Here is a 17,755-nt window from a genome sequence, read left to right as displayed (position 1 = left end):
TTTTTTCTTGTTTCTCTTCTGTCAGGAAAGTAGACTTGTAAGAACTTCTATCTGGTCACTAGGCAGGGGTGGGATCCCATGTTTCTATTCAACGCTAGTTTTGCGCCACTGCCTATCTCCATCAGTGGGTTTCAAGCTTTTACCTCAATGGACAGAGAGTACCATTGCATAGTTGACTTAGTGGACCACAGGATTTAGTAAACACATTTACTATGCGTTTTGTATTCTTAAAAAAAAAAAGTAGCTCTGACTCAGTGTGTCAAGTCTGACCAAGTTCTTACCATGACTTTTAGATATTTTCCTATGGATTCTTCCATTTCTTTGGAGTTCTTCATCTCACCATCTCTGGTTAGCCAACGTGAAATGTACGGATTTGAGAAAAAGTACCTGGCCTTAATTTTGTCCAGTTAATAGAAAAACAAACAACCGCTCTTCGTCCTCTGAGGCTTAATGAACCCATTCAACAAGTGTACACAGGCCTCATTCTATGTGGGGTTATGTATGTAATAGTGCATGCTGGAGTTGCAGGAAACCCCGTGGCCTACCGGATGTTTGATACCCCTAGGGAGTCGCGGTCTCACGTTCTCTGGATACAAACTGAAGAATAGACCCTCACTGTACCTCTCACTGTGCAGAGAAACTGCCCTTGTCCTTGTGAATCTGCCACAGACATTCCTCTGGGAGGATGAAGAAACAGGAACTCACTACGGGAGAGCACACTACCAGAGCATAGCATACTGCGGTGGGCGAGTATATCCATTTATATTTAGAAAAACCATAACGCACACCTCGGAATACTGTGTCTAAAAGGCCACAGGAGAGTATTAAATTACCTGCTTGAATAACCAAGAGAGGCTCATGCTAAAGTCTCACAGAATCAGGAGGTATTAATTCCTGTCCCTTGAAACTCGGTTTAGCCACTGTCCCCAGCATGCATCACATTCAGTGAACTGACTAGATGCGAGTTAAGGTTCCAGAGTCCTAGAAGAGCACGCGGGCCAAGCAGCCCTTGGGTCACGTGTCATGTAGAAGGGCACCTCTGTGACACCAGAGAGCATGGCCAGGGTGTGTGCGCCTGTCCCTTTGCGCTCTGGAAGGGAAGGCAGAATGGAGAGAGACCCAGCAAGGGAGAGCAAGAGCCCACAGTGAAGCAGGCTGGAGGCACAAGGGTGGGGAGGGAAGGCGATGATGAATACCCCCCTCAACTTTCCTCTCCCTCGGCCCACACACTTGAAATAAAAATAATAACACAACCAACCACCCGCTTGCATCCACGATGTTATCGCCCTACTTAAGTTGCCTCACGCCGGAGGTTCGGGGTATAAAGTGCAGACTGTCGCCGTCGCCGCAGGCCGGCTCCGGAGTACAGGTTCGCGCCGGCGCGGGTGACCCCACCTTCAAGGAAGCGGGCTCCGGGCTCTCCCACGCCACGCCGGGCTGACCCCCGCCCTCCTCCGTCCCTCCTCTCCGCTGAGCTCCCTCCTCCCTCCGGCGCGCCTCCTTCTCGCGGCGGCCCCCGCAGAGCAGCCAGGCGGCAGCACCCACGTCGCCGCAGCTCCCTCCCGCAGCGCGCCCGCCGCGTCCCGGCTCCCACGCAGCGCGAGCGGCGGCGCCCGCCAGCAGCCCGGACCCGGCACAGTGCGCACGGCGCGGCGGGGCAGAGCTGAGCTGAGCCCGGCCGGGGCCGCAGAGGGGCGGCGTGGCGGAGGACGCCAAGACGCTGCGGCCGCGCGGAGGGGACGAGCTGCGCACCTGGAAAGTTACCCGGCGGCCTGGTGAGGCTGGGGGGCTCGGGCACCCGTGGGGCTCGCGACCAGGGACGGGAGTGGGGACACGCGGGTGCCACTGGGCGTGCGTTGCGCGGTGGGCACTTCTCCCACACCCAGCCCGTCTCTCTTGCTGCTTGCATGCGGACATGTGGACGCGTTTCCTTCTCTCCTTGTGGCGAGGGTGGCTCCATACAGCAGTTGGGTTTAGAGCGCAGTGTGGCTGCAGCGTCCTTTGGGCTCTTCTGGGGCTGGGGGCTCAGGGGCGCTGTCACGGTGTGCCGTCCTGGCTTAGTTCTCCAATGTCTGAATAGCTGATTGGGCACACAAGACTCCTGCAAGGACTTTTACAAGTGCTTGTAAACTTGTTTGGGTGTCTTCTTGTCACTCAGCACCCCGAGGCGCTTGCACAGTTCTGCACATCTTCGTGAAGAAGCAAAGAGAGCAAAGAAACGCTAAGCAAAGAGCCACTTTGGAAATGAGAGAGAGAGAAAAAAAGAAATAGGTTTCAAGTGTAAGTAGGAGAGCTGAGCACGTAGGCAGAGCAGGGAGGCCAGAGCTGAGAACAGAACCAGCTCAGCGGCCCATGAGAAAGGATGACCCTAGCTTTTAGCATGCTTGTTTCCAAAGTTCAATAGGAAAGGGGCTTTTATTTTCCTTAAAGAGAATGCAACATCCACCTGCTCCCTGCCACACCCCCATACGCACAAGCGCCTTAGAAACCGTTTCTCATCTTTGCAAGTTTCTATTTAGCTCACAAAGAAGGCGATCATCCCACAGAGTAGACAACAGCTGCTACTCAGGCTCCTGTTGCGTTTTGCACACCGGGCTAGTGAGGTGATGAAGTGAAGAATTCCCTCTGAAAAACTAGACTGGACTCTCCTTCGCAACAGGCCGTAACTAAGAATAAACAAATTGCAAAGGTGGTACCTGTGAACCCAGCTTTTAACAGTCCTTGACTCTGGGCCTCTGTCTTCACAGGATGCAAGTGAGAATTCTCATCACAGGGAAAGAAGGCACATGCTGCCTGCCTGTTGGCCGAGCCCTGTAGTCTCCTGTTGTCTGATTTCTCCCTGTTTCCCAATTATCCCCTTTTCCTATGTTTTCATTTTCTCCAGTTTCCTCGGCTCGCTTTCTTGGGCTTATCAGTACTCTTATTTCTACTATTGTAAAAATTCTCTGCATACCTCTTTAATACCATCCAAACTCTGGCTTCAGCTCTTTCCATGGGACTTTTAAATGAGGACTTTTTTCTTCAGTCTACTGAAATGGCTAACCTCTTCTGTGCTTTTCCCTCTGATCTCCCTTCCTTTGACACATCTGGGATTTGAGCTGTGGCCTGCTGGACTCTTGAAATGTCTATTTCCAAGCTGTCTAGCAGACTTCTGCCATTCCGACAATGTTTCCTTATCCTTTTCCTTTTTTACTGCCCCCCCCCCCCACACACACAAATTATATTTTCACAGGTATGGCAGGTCCACACTCGGCAATGTAGGTATTTCTTTCTTATCTTTCTTCAATGGTCTCGTCTATTCACGTGAATTCAAGTCTTACCTCTGCAGAATTGGCCTGACTTAATTTTTTTTATTAATTTATGTATTTACATCCCAAATACTGCTTCTCCTCCCAGTCCCTCCCTCACAGAGTCTCTCCCTCCATTCCCCCCCCCCCCTGTGAGAGAGTGGGCTCCTCTGGGTATTCCTCCACCCTGGCACATTAAGTCTTTGTTAGATTAAGGACATCCTCTCTCACTGAGGCTAGACAAGGCAGCTATGGAGACTGAGCTGCCTGTCTGCTACATATGTGCAAGGGGGCTTTGCTCTAGCCCATGTGTGTTCTTTGATTGGTGGTTCAGTCTCCGAGAGCTCCCAGGAGTCCAGGTTAGTTGGCTTGGTTGATATTCCTTTGAAGTTCCTTTCCCCTTCAGGGCCTTCAGCCACCCCCCACACCCCCACCCCCATCCTGAACTCTTCCTTAAGTGTCCCTGACCTCCATCTGCTGCTGGGGGAGGCTCTCAGAGGACAGTTATGCTAGACTCCTGCCTGCAAGCTTAACAGATTGTCATTAATAATGTCCGGGATTGGTGCTTGCCCTACGGGATGGGCTGAGTTGGACCAGTTATTGGTTGGCCTTTTCTTCCGTCTCTGCTCTATCCCAGCATTTCTTTTAGACAGGACACATTTTGGATCAAAAGTTTTGTGACGGGTTCATGTCCTTATCCCTTCACTCATGATCCTGCCTGGCTACAGGTGGTGGCCTCTTTAGGTTCCATATCCCCCCCTGCCCTGTATCCCAGGTATCTGAGAATTCCTAGAAATCTTCCACTCCAGCTGGAGATTTTCATTCATTATCCTGGCCCTTTGGGCTCTGTCCTGTCTTTCCCCACACCTGATCCTGCCTTCCCATTCCCCTCCTCCATCCTCCTCCCATTTCCCACCCGGTTCCCTTCCTCTCTAGGCCTCCTATGATGATTTTCTTTTCCTTTCTAAGTGTGATTCAAGAATCCTTGCTTGGGCCTTCCTTCTTGCTTAACTGCTTTGGGTCTGTGAGGTGTCATGGATACTCTGTACTTTCTGGCTAATATCCACATATCAGTGAGTACAGACTGTGCCTAGCCTTTTGGGTCTGAGATACCTCACTGAGGATGATATTTTCTAGTTCCATCCATTTGCCTGCAAAATTCATTGTGTCCTTGTTTTTAATAGCTGAATAGTATTCCATTGTGTAAACACAACACATTTTCTGTATTCATTCGTCAGTTGAGGGACATCTGGGTTGTTTTCAGTTTCTTGCTATTAAGAATGAAGCTGCTATGAATATGTCATTGGGTATAGTGGGTCGACTTTCGGGTATATGCCAAGTGATATAGCTGAGTCTTTAGGTAGAAGTATTTCCAATTTTCTAAGAAACCACCAGACTGATTTTCAGAGTGGCCACACCAATTTGCAATCCCAGCAATGGAGGAGTGTTCCCCTTCCTCTACATTCTTACCAGCATGTGCTGCTCCTTGAGATTTTGATATTAGCCATTCTGATTGGTGTTAAGGTAGACTCTCAGGCTGACTTCTTCTCTTTGCATAGGCTTCTCCCTCTTACTGGCCCATGGCCAACTCAGGACATCTTCTGTCTCCACAAGGCTCCTTCTCTGTGACTCCTCCCTCCTTCTGCTGGTGTCATGGAGGGTCACTATAGATGGTGCTCCATGGAACATGTATCACCAAATGAATGAACGACACAGAATGGAAGTCATGCTTTCTTCCAACCCGCCCAAGATTAAAACATTGGGAGTGACTTGCTCCATTGTCTCGTGTGCAGTTTGATTCTCAACTGCCTCTATATTTTAAATTATTTTTTTAAACATGAGATCATAATATAATCACAACATTTCTTCCTTTTTCTCTCTCCGGAAATTTCCATCTACCCCTCCTGCTCTCCTTCAAATTCATGGTGTTGTTTTTCATTGTTACTATATGATAGGTCATAGAATATAATATGATACATATGCTTGATGTAGGTATCCTGTTCAGTCCATATGTAGTTATATGTATGTGTGTGTGCTTATATGTATATTTTCAGGCCTGGCTCTTTGCTCGGGGCCAAAAAAATAAAATGGGTGTGCTCTTGTGTGTCCTGGTCACAGGTTCTAGGCCAGGTATTCTGACAGGAGCTGATTCTAACGCCTACTGTTCTCAGTTATGAGATTTCCCGGGGTTTTGAACCTGCTTCAGCTTTACCAGTCCCTCTGTCTGGTGGCCCGGTTCTCCTTGTTCCACGTGCTCTTCCTTGGGGAAACTCACGGCACCTGCTCCCGGCTCTCCTCCGTTGCCTGCAGTCCTGTGTGTGGCTATCCCTCCTCACTTTAGCTCCTTACCACAGCTCCTTCCTTTCCAATCTAAGAGTCAGATTTTCAAGCTGCTGTTCCTGTCCTGTCACTGAACCGGGAGCTTCCTCAGTCTCCACTCATCTGTCAACCACTGCGACAAGTCTTAGGTTCTTCCTTGCCTTTGACTTTCCAGCCCCTTATTTATTTCTGTTTATTGCACGTCTGTGCTTGAAATGTACATACATCTCTCATTCTGAGCATGTCCAGAATTAAACTGGTGCTCTGTCTCCCAAATCTGCTCCTCATTCAGGCTAATGGCACCGCCTCTCATCCGGTCGCCACAAGGTGAGCATGAGGTCCTTACTCTCTTTCTCCCCGTCAAGGACCATCAGCTATAATGTCCTGATTTGTGCATGCCAGCCCACATGTCTGCCTTGATGGTTTATATGTGTGTGTGCAATATTCCCACCCCACCAAAGGAGCTGAATGGAGGGCTACTGAACTTTTTTACATATAGGATACATAGTGTTCATAAATTTCATGCTGTGACTTCTGCTGGGGGTGGACTCTTCCACAGAGAGCTTCCAGTGATGTGACAGGCTTACAAGTTTGCGAGTTGAGAGGAAAGCATTCTCAATTTCAAGATGCTGTGCACAGATAAAACAGCAGCCGGTTTCAAGCTGAGTCCCACGTCCACAGTCACAGGGCAGCATGCGAAAAGAAGCTTGTAAATGTAGCACTGATAGGAGACTTGGCTTTTTCTCACAGGGTCAACTCTGTATGGGTGTTTGGAGGGAAAGAAGCAGGGGTTTAGATACTCCATGATGGTTACTTATTTTCTAAAAGAGCTCTGGAGAGACAGGCAGATGGCAGTATCATAGAGCTGTGTATCATTTTCATATAACCTTAGAATTGTATCTAAGGAAGCCAGTACAATCCCCTCCTCCAACTTCAAGCTGAACTGCCAATATGATAAAAATAATCTATTCTGCTTTTCATGATTTATGGAAGGAGAGGAAATTGCAGTTACCTGTAACCATCACTTCTGTGAAATCTTCTGTAGTAATGTTTTTCTCTTCCTGGTTACCATGGAGATGGTCTGTATTCTCCCTAGTTCAAGAAGTCTGAGCCAGGAGAATAGGTTTGAAGCTCTGGGCTGGCTCTAATCTCATAAGCACTTCTCACTCGGATGGGTGCCGCCACCTTTGTTTTACTGCCCCCCTCCCCCGCAGCTTTCTTCCTTTGGTTTCATGGTTATTCCAGGGGCGTTATCTTCTAAAGGACAGATATGACTATACAGCTTGAAAAAGAACTTGGCTTGCATTAACACCCAGATACCATAATAAGGCATGTGCATTTTCAGATCCTTACTCCAGCAGATTCCTCCTTTTTAGCTTGTTACTCATTACTTTTCTTCCGCCCATCATCCCTTTAGCCCATTTTCTCAGTGAGCTAGGCTTTAGGTTTTCTTGCATTTATTTCAAAGTAAGTGTTCTAAGTAATAGACGCTCTACTTGGGAACAGTTTTAGGTTTAGAGAAAAGTACAGAAAAGCTTATATGCCACCCCCTCCAGTTTCCCTTGTTCCTAACAACATTAAACACAGATTTTTAAAAAGAAAAAATTCAAATTTATTTTTATTTATGTGCATTGTGTGCCAGATCCATGTGGTGCTCACAGAGGCCAGAAGAGGGCACCAGAGTCCCCGGAGCTTAAGTTACAACCAGTGGTGGGCTATCTGTGTGGGTGCTGGGAACAGAAGTCTAGTCCTCTAGATGTGCAGCAAGGGCTGTTAACCTCTGAGCTATCATATATCAGTGTCTGTTACAACTGATGAACCAATTTGGACCTATTACTAACTAACGCCCATCATTATAGTTGGGTCTATTCTTTGTATTGAACGTGCCATGGGTTATTGAAGTGCATGATAACAAATATCTATCATTGCAGTATCATATGGAATAGTTTCAATGTCACAAGAGCCATGGCATTTAACTTGTTAGCTCCTTTCTCTCTTGCTCTCCATAGCTCTTGACAGATACTCATCTTTTCATGTCTATACCTCTTCTATTTCCCATAATGCCATGCTGTTGGACTTATACTGTGTTGACTCTCCTGGTTTCTTTCTTCCTTTAGTGATATGTATCTGAATTTCCTCTAAGTCTTCTCGTTTTTGTTTTATTTTGTTTCTTAAATGATACTCCTTATTCTTGAATAATATTCTGGTAAATTGATGCATAGGAGTTTCTTGTTAACCAACAGAAGGACATGGTTGCTTCAAAGTTGCAGCATTCATGACGGTTTTGAGGAAGCCATGTGACTCCTACTGGATAATCACCAGGAGGCATGATTACCTGAGTGACAAATGCCTGCTCTGTCTTCCTAAGTGTCTGTGTCACCTCATGTGGCCTCTGGTCACACCAACCTTCCTGTTAGTACATGTCCTGCCAGCTTTGGTGTGCTCTGTGACCACTGTGTCTCAGTAGCTCCAGTTAGTTTGACACTATCTGCTCACAGATGACCGTGTCTCCTCCCACTTTTCTTTGCTCTCTACGAAGACATCTGCTCTGAGACATCTGCTCTGGTCTTTCCCCATTTTTCAGGCTTATTTAAATTGTTGAGTGTTGAGAAAGCCTCCTTTGTTTGCTCAACTACCTCATTCTCTTCTTTTGCAGTTTTCAGTTGTAACAAAGTATAAACATAACAATTTCTCCTTTCCTAATTTACTTGTACTTTTTTTTTTTAATTTAAAATGTTACCACTGAATCCAAGATCATCTGGACTCACCTATGCTGTCTTCTAGGCTTGAGAGTTTTATGTTTAGACTCCTGATCTACTCTCAGGTTACATTTTGTAAAAGCTGTAAAGTCTCCATTAGCTTCCCTTTGCTCTTTCTTGGAGGGTCAGATGTGCATGATCTGAGGTCACTTCTGGGCTGCTCTGCTCCATTGGTCTACATGGCTGTTGTCTCCCCAAGGCTCTCTCAGCCACTCTTCTCTTACCCTCTCAATGTTTGTTGCTTTTTTTGTGAGCACAGAGAGCTAGAGTCAGCTCTCTGAGTGCTCTCCTTTAATAGCTTGCTTATTTGGTGTAGTTTTCAATCAATACTCTGTTGTTTTGATTGAAATAAGCCATTCCCTTGAGTAAATAGTGCTAACGGTAATAATACTAACAGTAATAATACTGTTTAGGATTCATTAAGCCATGATGATATATACCAAGAACAGTGCTATATTCTCACCATTATCGATGTCATATGACTCTCTAAGAATTCTATATGATCGCAAATTGCTTTATCTCTTTGTCTATCTGTTTGTCTAAATGTCAATCCGTCTCTTCTGTTCTTATCATTAAGCCTGGGGGCTGTTCTGAGGACTCAGAAAAACTAGTCGGAAGAACTTAGACAGGGACTCTGGCTCTGCAGCCTGAGCCATCTTGCATGCTCATATATATGCTTGTAACACACCCTGTGTGTGTGTGTGTGTGTGTGTGTGTGTGTGTGTGTGTGTGTGTGAGAGAGAGAGAGAGAGAGAGAGAGAGAGTCAGAGAGAGAGAGTTTGTGTATGTGTGTCTCTCTGTGTGTATCTGTTTATGTGTATGTGAGTGTGTGAGTTTGTATATGTGTGTCTTTGTGTATCTGTTTATGTGTATGTGAGTGTGTGTGTATTTGTGTCTATCTGTGTGTGTACCTGTGTGAATCTCCTTGTGTGTGTCTGTCTCTCTGTGTATCAGTATGTGGTGTGTATATATGTGTGTGTATCTCTGTGTGTGTATCTGTATGGGTGTGTATTTGTTTGTGTCTGTGTGTATGTCTCACACTCTGTGTATTTACATAGGTGAGTATATATGTGTGTATGTGTGTGTATCTGTGTGTCTGTGTGTCTGTGTGTATGTGTGTTTGTATATATTTCTGTATATCTGTGTCTCAGTGTATGTGTCTCTGTGTCTGTGCCTGTGTGTGCAGGTGAGTGTCTCTCTCTATGTGCTGTGTGCCTGTTCATGTGGATGCATTTCTATCAGACTCCAGAAAAGTAGAGAGAGCAATGAATATTAAGAACAGAGCCACACTTCTGTTCTTAAACTACTGGAGAGCTAAAGGAGGGCAGACAGCAAAGCCACATTTTGCCACACTGCCTACCAGGTGTGACTCTGCCCACAAGTCCTTCTTAGAGTCTTTGCTCTGTGAGTAGCGTCTTCTGCAGAAGGAGAATCAGGGTAAGGATGGACACTGTGGTATCACCCTCTCCTCCTGCTAAATGCCACGGCTTCCTCTCCTCTCTCTCCTCTCCCTGACTGTGAAGAGTAGTCCCCCTCCAGTGAGTTCTGTTGTTGTGCCTTCAGAGATAACTCAGGGAGCCATTTTGATTTAAAGATTTCTCTTCAGTGTACGGGAACGAGTAGAGACTATACTAAGGAGTTGATGAGCTTGAGGGGATGTAGAAATTATTGATAGAGTCTTGGTTGCCATTCAAACTTTTCTCAGCTCCCGCCTTTTGCTAGGGCTTCTTTCCTGCTTTTTGTTTGTTTGTTTTATTCCACAATGTATTCTTTTCTCAATGGGACATAATGTCTAGGAAGAGTAAGGTCTCACTCCCACAAGGGAATATTTGCATCTTTAAGGACCTCTTGTCTGGAAGGTATCGACTTCCTTAGACTTCTGCCTGGTACAGAAATTCAGTTCTGCGTTTTCCTTCTATAGAGACAATAAATCCATCTCTAGCCCCATCCTGCTAAAAGAGCCCTTTATGTACCTCGTGTCTCCCACATGTTTTGCATCACAATGGAATGCTTAGCAATCTTCATCATGACCCTAATGAGATGGAGATAAATATACCCATTTTATAGATACACAAGTGAAAGTGGAGATGCCATGTAACTTACAGGAGGTTGGGAGAGGGTGGGTTGCTTCCTTCCCTTGTGTATCTTGAATCTGTTGCTCAAGTTAAACTGGGCTTTTAATCTTAATGACATTTCTTATTACATCATCCACTGTCCTCTAATGTAAAAATGATTTTAATAACCTGTAGCTGCTAGACGGATGGAGCACCGTTCTGCAGCTCATTTCTCCTCTAGCTACCAATTCATATTTGAGAAATCGCTTACCCTAGTGACAGCTAAGCAGCATACAGTGTGAATCTAATCAGGCTTTATGTGGCCAGAGGCTTGAAACCTTGCTTTGTGGGGTAGCAAAACTTAAACAGGTGACAGGAGAGCTCATGCCAGTCTTGAAAGACCCAGGAACTTGTTTAAGTCAGTGAAAGGCAAGTTAGCTGCTCTTATCTCTTCCTGCTCCAGGGATTCTAAAGACCCCACAAGGTTTATACAGCTTCCAAGGTGACCTCAGGGAAACAGAGGAGATTGTGAGGGTTTCGTGCTCTACACTTAATCGTGCTTTAGGTTTGTAAGGTGACTGGATTGGCACAGATTTTGCTCTGTCCATATATAGCAATGACTCTTGACCTTTTCATATTTAGGGTGCTATAACTTTTTATTGTTAAATCCAAGCGTTAATATCCATGAGAGGATATGGATATACTCCACAGAGTATATGGTACTCCAGGCTCAGTAAACAGTTGTTTCATGAATACAGAATGAGTCATTAGTTCAATATTAAATTTAAATCTGTTTATGCTTGCCGTGCTCTCTATAAGAAAATGCTGTTGCCTCCTTACCACTTCCTTGGCTGAAAATGCTTGTCCACAAACCAAAAAAAAATCTGTCTAGAAAAGAGCTTAGGGCTGCATGACCAAGGCTCGCACATATGGTAATTTCAGAGAGCTCTGGGAATACCTTTCAGGATATCACTCAAGTTGATTCTTTCATGCCTCAAACTAACGTCTGATGAGTTGCTTATTCTGGATACGAGCCTTTTCGGGCTCCCTTCTTTAAATTCTTCTCTCCTCCATCTTTCAATGCGATGCTAATGGGTAAGAATAACAAATGATGCCCAGTGAACAGAAGCTTAAAGGTTAGATCCTCTCCATGTCTGCTGCTGTGGAAGCAACTCTGCATACTCCTAGTTTATTAATGGATGTTCCCAGCGAGAATCCAGTGCTGAAAGACGAATCACTTCCTGTTTCTGTCTTGATCTTGTGCAGCTTCCATTGGCTAGTTGTGCCTGTCTAAAATTTGGAGACTGTTAATTTTCCGCATCTAGTCAGCCTCCATAGAAGCCACGATTAATCTGGTAGAACTCGAGAAATCAAGTCAAGATCTTTGTTTCTCCCTGAGCTAGACATCTGAAGGGGGGAGCTGGGAAGTGCATGTTTGTAGACTTCAGTTTTGATCCTCCATTTCTGATTTCATAAAATCAGAGTTAATCCAGATGTTTTTCACAGTTGATATACAGTTCCCCAGACTAAGCCATCCAATACTGCAATGCTTGGTGTACTAAGACCAGTTAGTCAGGGCAGCATCTGCTGTACTTCAGCTATGCAAATTCTGCTGTTACGGGATTTTGCTCAAATAAGTTTATGACCTGCAGATGATTTACATTTAAAAATGATTTTGTTTTTCAATCTTTAATTATGTGTAGGCTCCTGTGAGTGCAGTGCTTATAGAAGCCAGAAGGGGGCGCTGGATCTCTGGAAGCTGGATTTACAGGTGGTTGTCAGCAGTTGGTACTCTTAACTGCTAAGCCATATATCTCCAGCCCTGATTTGCTTTTTAAAAATTTACTATTATTTATGTGAAATTGGCTTAGTAAACCTAAACATGCTACTTGATTTCTATTGAAATACTAATATCAATGAAAGAAAACGTTTTGGTACCAACCTTTTGAATTTATAGTAAATGTTAAATAAATACAAAGCTTTGGAACTAAAAAAAAAAAATACATGGCAAATCGACTAAAATATCTTTTATAACCCCTGATTTTCTTCTTGTACCCTGGTTAGTGATAACTTTGGGGTTTCCAAGAGGCTCTGTGTGTGTGTGTGTGTGTGTGTGTGTGTTTGTATACATGTGCATATACATGTCACTGTTTATAATACACTTGGAAGCTTTGAGACACAGGGGTCACTTCTCAGCAGCCATCCACCTTGGGTTTTTTTTGAGACAGAGTCTCTCACTGAGATCCAGGATTGGCAAATTAGGCTACACTTCCTGGCCACCCAACCCCAGGAATCTTACTGTCTCTACCATGCCAGCATGGGGATTAGAAGTTCTATGACTGTGCATAGAACTCGGGTCTTCATGCCTGCATGTTCAGCACTTTCTAAACTTATCTCCCCAGCCCTCATGTGAGGAGATATCCCCATCTCTTTTGCAAAGTATGTGTTGTTTATAAGTGTGTATGCATGTTCATGTGTTCATAAGTGTGTATGCATGTTCATGTGTTCATAAGTGTGTATGCATGTTCATGTGTTCATAAGTGTGTATGCATGTTCATGTGTTCATACGTGTGTATGCATGTTCATGTGTTCATACCCAGAATTCATGTGGGTACTAACTTAGTTCCTCACACTTGCTCGGCAAGCGCTTTACCCACTGTGCAATCTTTTGAGCCCTGAGATATTCTTAATGAAAGAATCGAGCATCACACCATGGACCCGCACTTTTTGCACAACTTAGTCTGGGGACCCAACGTGAAGGATGTAGAAGAAACTTCATACTGATGTTTTCTTCTCAGAGATCACGGCTTAAAGTTCTTAACACCAGCATTGGCAGAAAGACAACACTTACTAGTGTACCGGGCAAGAACACATTGCTAATAGAGCAACACAAGCTCTGTCTCTACCCTGTGCGGAATGCAGATGTGTTATTTCTAAATCAAGAGGAGTTTTTTTCTTTTTCTTTTTTTTTTTTTTTTTTTTACTGTAAGCCCAGTGGATGTGGTGGTAGTTGTGATAGTTTTCAAGCCTCTGTCAATGTGAATGCTCCTTTGCATTTAATCTCTGCCCTGGTGACATCCAAATCACAGCCCTGTTAGGATGTTTTTGACAACTATCCAGAGAGAACCGCTGGAAGAGAACAATAGGTGACTAGGGCTAGTTTTAGAAAATGCTCAGGTGTGACTCCTGTTCTGCTGGAAGGACTGGGAAGAATGAACCCAAATGCTAACCGCTCTCTATAGAGGGATAAAGGAACTCTGTCATTAGTTTCCTCTGTAGGAACGGAGGGTTTTATTGCTCATCAAAGGATGATGACTGCCGTGTGTCTGTTTATGAAGCAGACTGGGAAGGGGAGGGCCGTTAGAAAGTGGAACTCCACATGCTCACTGCCACGTCTGTGCCCTCCCTTAGGTCCCTGAGCAACATGGGAAATGGTTCAGTGAAGCCCAAGCATGCTAAGCACCCAGATGGCCATTCAGGGAACCTCAGCAATGAAGCCCTGCGGAGCAAGGTGTTGGAGCTGGAGCGGGAGCTGAGGAGGAAGGACGCGGAACTTCAGGAACGGGAGTACCACCTGAAGGAGCTTCGGGAGCAGCTGGCCAAGCAGACCGTGGCCATCGCAGAGCTCACAGAAGAACTGCAGAGCAAGTGCATCCAGCTGAACAAGCTGCAGGATGTGATCCACGTGCAGGGAGGAAGCCCACTGCAGGCCTCTCCCGACAAAGTGCCTCTGGATGTTCACCGCAAGACCTCAGGCTTGGTCTCGCTCCACAGCAGGAGGGGGGCGAAGGCTGGAGTGTCTGCAGAGCCAACCACCCGAACCTATGACCTCAACAAACCCCCCGAGTTTTCCTTTGAGAAAGCGAGAGTCAGGAAGGATTCCAGGTAAGAAGTTTCTGTGCCCTGTTCATGCAAGTGGCCTTCACAGTAGGGAAGACCAGCGAGGTGTCCACGAGGCTTCCTAGACAGCCCGGGGGCATGGAATGCTCAGTTGTGGGGATGGAGAGCTTTGTGGAGAAGGTGTATCTCGTATTCTACAGCTTTTCAGATCTGGAATTGCCACTGGATGCTGAGACAGGTGCGACTGAGGGGCAGGATTTGGAGGACACCATCTCTGTTCCCTTGACACTCCCAGAGGACAGAAGATCACTTAGGAAGTGCGCATGTCTGTTCTAATGAAGCAGATTTAACAATACACACAGAGCATAGTGGGGTGGAACAGGCCCAGCAAAGCTGGCTTCCTAGCCGCTGGTCTGTGAGAGTTTTGAGAAGGACCATGACGGGCGCTCCAGGGAGAATGATTTCAGCCATTCACTGCATGGTTCCTGTTGAATGCTCTTCCTGCCAGCCACCACGCTAGCTGCTTACCATAGACAGAAAGATCTCTCCATCTTGTGGAGAGAGAGAGCGCGCGCGCACACACACACACACACACACACACACACACACAGAGAGAGAGAGAGAGAGAGAGAGAGAGAGAGAGAGAGAGAGAGAGAGGGGAGGACTGTATAATTATTAATTGGGATAAATGACACAGTGAACAGAAGTGCTGTCAGAGGTGTTGAGGATTTTTGAGAGAAGTGGGGTTGTCATGGAGGTCCAGCTGATGGATGAGGTGACCTTTAGCTGAGACACAAAGGACAAAACTGGCAGAAATTAGGTAAAAAGAGCAAAGGGAATACATTAAAACCTAGAATTGATTTCTAAAACCAGACCGCTTTCCCTTTCAATGTCTTAAATCAACATGTAGTAAGCGTGCATATTTATAGGATCAATGTGATATTTTAACAGAGGCAATACGGTGTGCATTGAAAAAATTGGGAATTTAAGATCTGTGCGTTTTCATAATATATTTATGTTTGGGACAAAATTTTGAAACTTTGAAAGGAAATGTAGAATTTCTTCACTACTTTCTTACGTATATGCCAGTATGTATGTATTTAGGAGTACGGTTCCGACTGAAGTTTGATTTCCTGATTAGGAGAGAAAGATAAGTTATGGTCTCCTTTTTCTGTGGCCTTTCAATAAGCGCTTGTTAATTGACACGAGCTCTTCGCCTTGATGCCGTCTTGGCAGAGCCTGCCGCTCTGTGCAAGATCTGTGAAATTAAATCTAATGTTAATTTACTCACGGGCACAAGTAACATAAATCAAGACAAAACATCCAACTCAAACAAATAGCTGACTAATCTTGACAACAAAATTATGAAGGGAGGTTTAATTCTTCAGTTTGTTGACAGCAGTTGGAACAGTGGATAATCAATAAATACATGAAGGGAAAATAGTCATACTGGGTTATTAATCATAAAATTCTCTAGCTGAATGAATCGGATTAATATTAGTCATTACAATGGTTTTGTGGATGGAGTCCAAAGTTTGGTTATTAGTTGGTTTAGAAGGGTCTTATCTGTTTATTCCTCTCAAAATAATAGTGGCATGGATTTATAAATTATAGTTATTATAAACATGTGCATATTTTCAGAACTTGCATATGATCCATCATTCTTTATAATAGACTATGTATTTTGATATATGAATGTATACCTAGTCCTCATATATCATGTCATTATACTTACACAGACATTATGTGGGCATAAGTAATAGATTATTTACCTCCATCCCCAAATCTTCTCAAATTGAATATGATTTTTATATATGGGACAGTACCTGAGAAACCTTAGAACTAATCTATCTTTGACTTTCTCTCTACATAAGCCACTATGTTCCTCCTCTTGAGACAAAGGATTTGTTTATTTGATTTGTCCAAAGACCTGCACTCATCTTTAGTGAAAGCATCAGCCTGCTAGAGCTGTGTAACACAAGACAAGCCTGCTCCTTTGAATTGCTGCTTAGTTTGACTATTACATGGTAAAGAAAATTATTATTTATGTACTTAGAATTTTTTAAAGCTAATCCCCTATGGTTTTTCTTCTGTGTGTCATGAAGGGATCATAGAAAAGGCAAGGAGGTGGACCTCTGAATAAGAATTATCAGTGATTCCTCTTACCCCAGCGGCAAGCCAGATGGGCACAAGTCTATGTGTAGGTCTAAATGAAGATCTTTGACAGCCGGGCAGGAGCGGAAGCAGCCAAAAACGCATTGAATGGTATTCGCTTTGATCCGGAGAACCCGCAGACCCTGAGGCTAGAGTTTGCCAAAGCCAACACCAAGATGGCCAAGAGCAAACTAATAGCGACACCAAATCCCACCAGTGTCCACCTTGCTCTAGGAGCACACTTGATCGCCCGGGACCCTTATGACCTGATGGGGACTGCTCTGATTCCTGCATCCCCAGAGGCCTGGGCCCCTTACCCTCTCTACACCACAGAGCTGACCCCAGCCATTTCACATACCACGTTCACCTACCCAGCTGCCACTGCTGCTGCTGCTGCCGCCGCCACCCTACATGCTCAGGTGCGCTGGTACCCCTCCTCTGACACCACCCAGCAAGGATGGAAGTACCGCCAGTTCTGTTAGCTCCTCAGTCTTGTCACCCTGGAGTTGGTCCTGGGTTGTGTGGGGCCAAAACAGGGCTCTGCCCTCACTGCCACCCGAGGCCTGTGCGGAACTGCTGCTTCCCTCTAGACACTGTGAATCTGAAGCCTGACTCAGTGGATGGCTCTTGTTTTCTTCCTCAGTTCTTTTCTTTTCTTTCTTTTTTTTTTTTTTTTTTTTTTTTTTTGCAATACTGGGGATCAAAAGTTGAATTGATTTCTTTAATGATTAGTCCTAAATAGGACAGCAAATAATTCATGCCCTGATAATTCTCATATACTTCTACAGAGCCTTGAGGTCATAGGTGAACCACTTAAGCAGAATATGGGCCAATCAACCCTTATTAATCAGTTTTATTTATTTATTTATTTATTTATTCATTTATTTACTTCAGTTTTACTTGATGAGTGTACAAAAGCAATTCTCCTTCAGTTTGAACTGGTTGAGAGCAGCTAAGTCAATTGGTTCATAGAGATAACCTTCCAGAGTATTAGAAGTATTCACCAATTCAACTATTCATTTTCCCATTCCATTCTAGCTTTCAAGAAAAGACCCAAATAAATCTTGAATGTCTTGTAGGCAGTTTAGGAAGAAATTTTATAAAAAACAATGTTCTAGAAGTCAAAGTGCTAGGAATGTGGTGTGCTGCTCACTAACGAGGCCTGACATACACAGCCCATTGATCTGGCTACTTTCTGTGCAGAACCGGCTGGAGATGGAAGAATTCACTCAGTTAAAATGGCTCCTCTGTTCACCCCTGGGCTCTCATAATTTATTCATCGAGCTTCACTAATGTTTCCTGGATGGACTGAAACCTAAATTTATACCTAATATATATGTGT

The 17,755-nt window shown here is 44.8% G+C and overlaps 1 protein-coding gene and 1 pseudogene across 2 annotated transcripts in view; both read left to right on the top strand.

Annotated features, from left to right (window-relative positions):
- The first annotated feature begins 1,322 nt into the window (after positions 1-1,322).
- Positions 1,323-17,755, top strand: part of Prkg2 (protein kinase, cGMP-dependent, type II) — a 107,603-nt gene continuing 91,170 nt past the window's right edge. The window contains exons 1-2 of one of the 2 annotated variants that reach the window (XM_006534820.4): positions 1,323-1,775; positions 13,831-14,304. In XM_006534820.4, the coding sequence (XP_006534883.1) occupies positions 13,844-14,304 (461 nt within the window). In that variant the 5' untranslated portion in view covers positions 1,323-1,775; positions 13,831-13,843. The remainder of the gene's footprint in view (positions 1,776-13,830; positions 14,305-17,755) is intronic. The other variant, NM_008926.4, reaches the window with a different exon arrangement.
- Gm3470 lies at positions 15,936-17,026 on the top strand (annotated as a pseudogene).

Source organism: Mus musculus, chromosome 5, assembly GCF_000001635.26.
Source record: "Mus musculus strain C57BL/6J chromosome 5, GRCm38.p6 C57BL/6J".
Classification (NCBI taxonomy): Eukaryota; Metazoa; Chordata; class Mammalia; order Rodentia; family Muridae; genus Mus; species Mus musculus.
The sequence above is the reverse complement of the archived record's forward strand: the minus strand, read 5'-3'. Positions and strand labels throughout refer to the sequence as shown.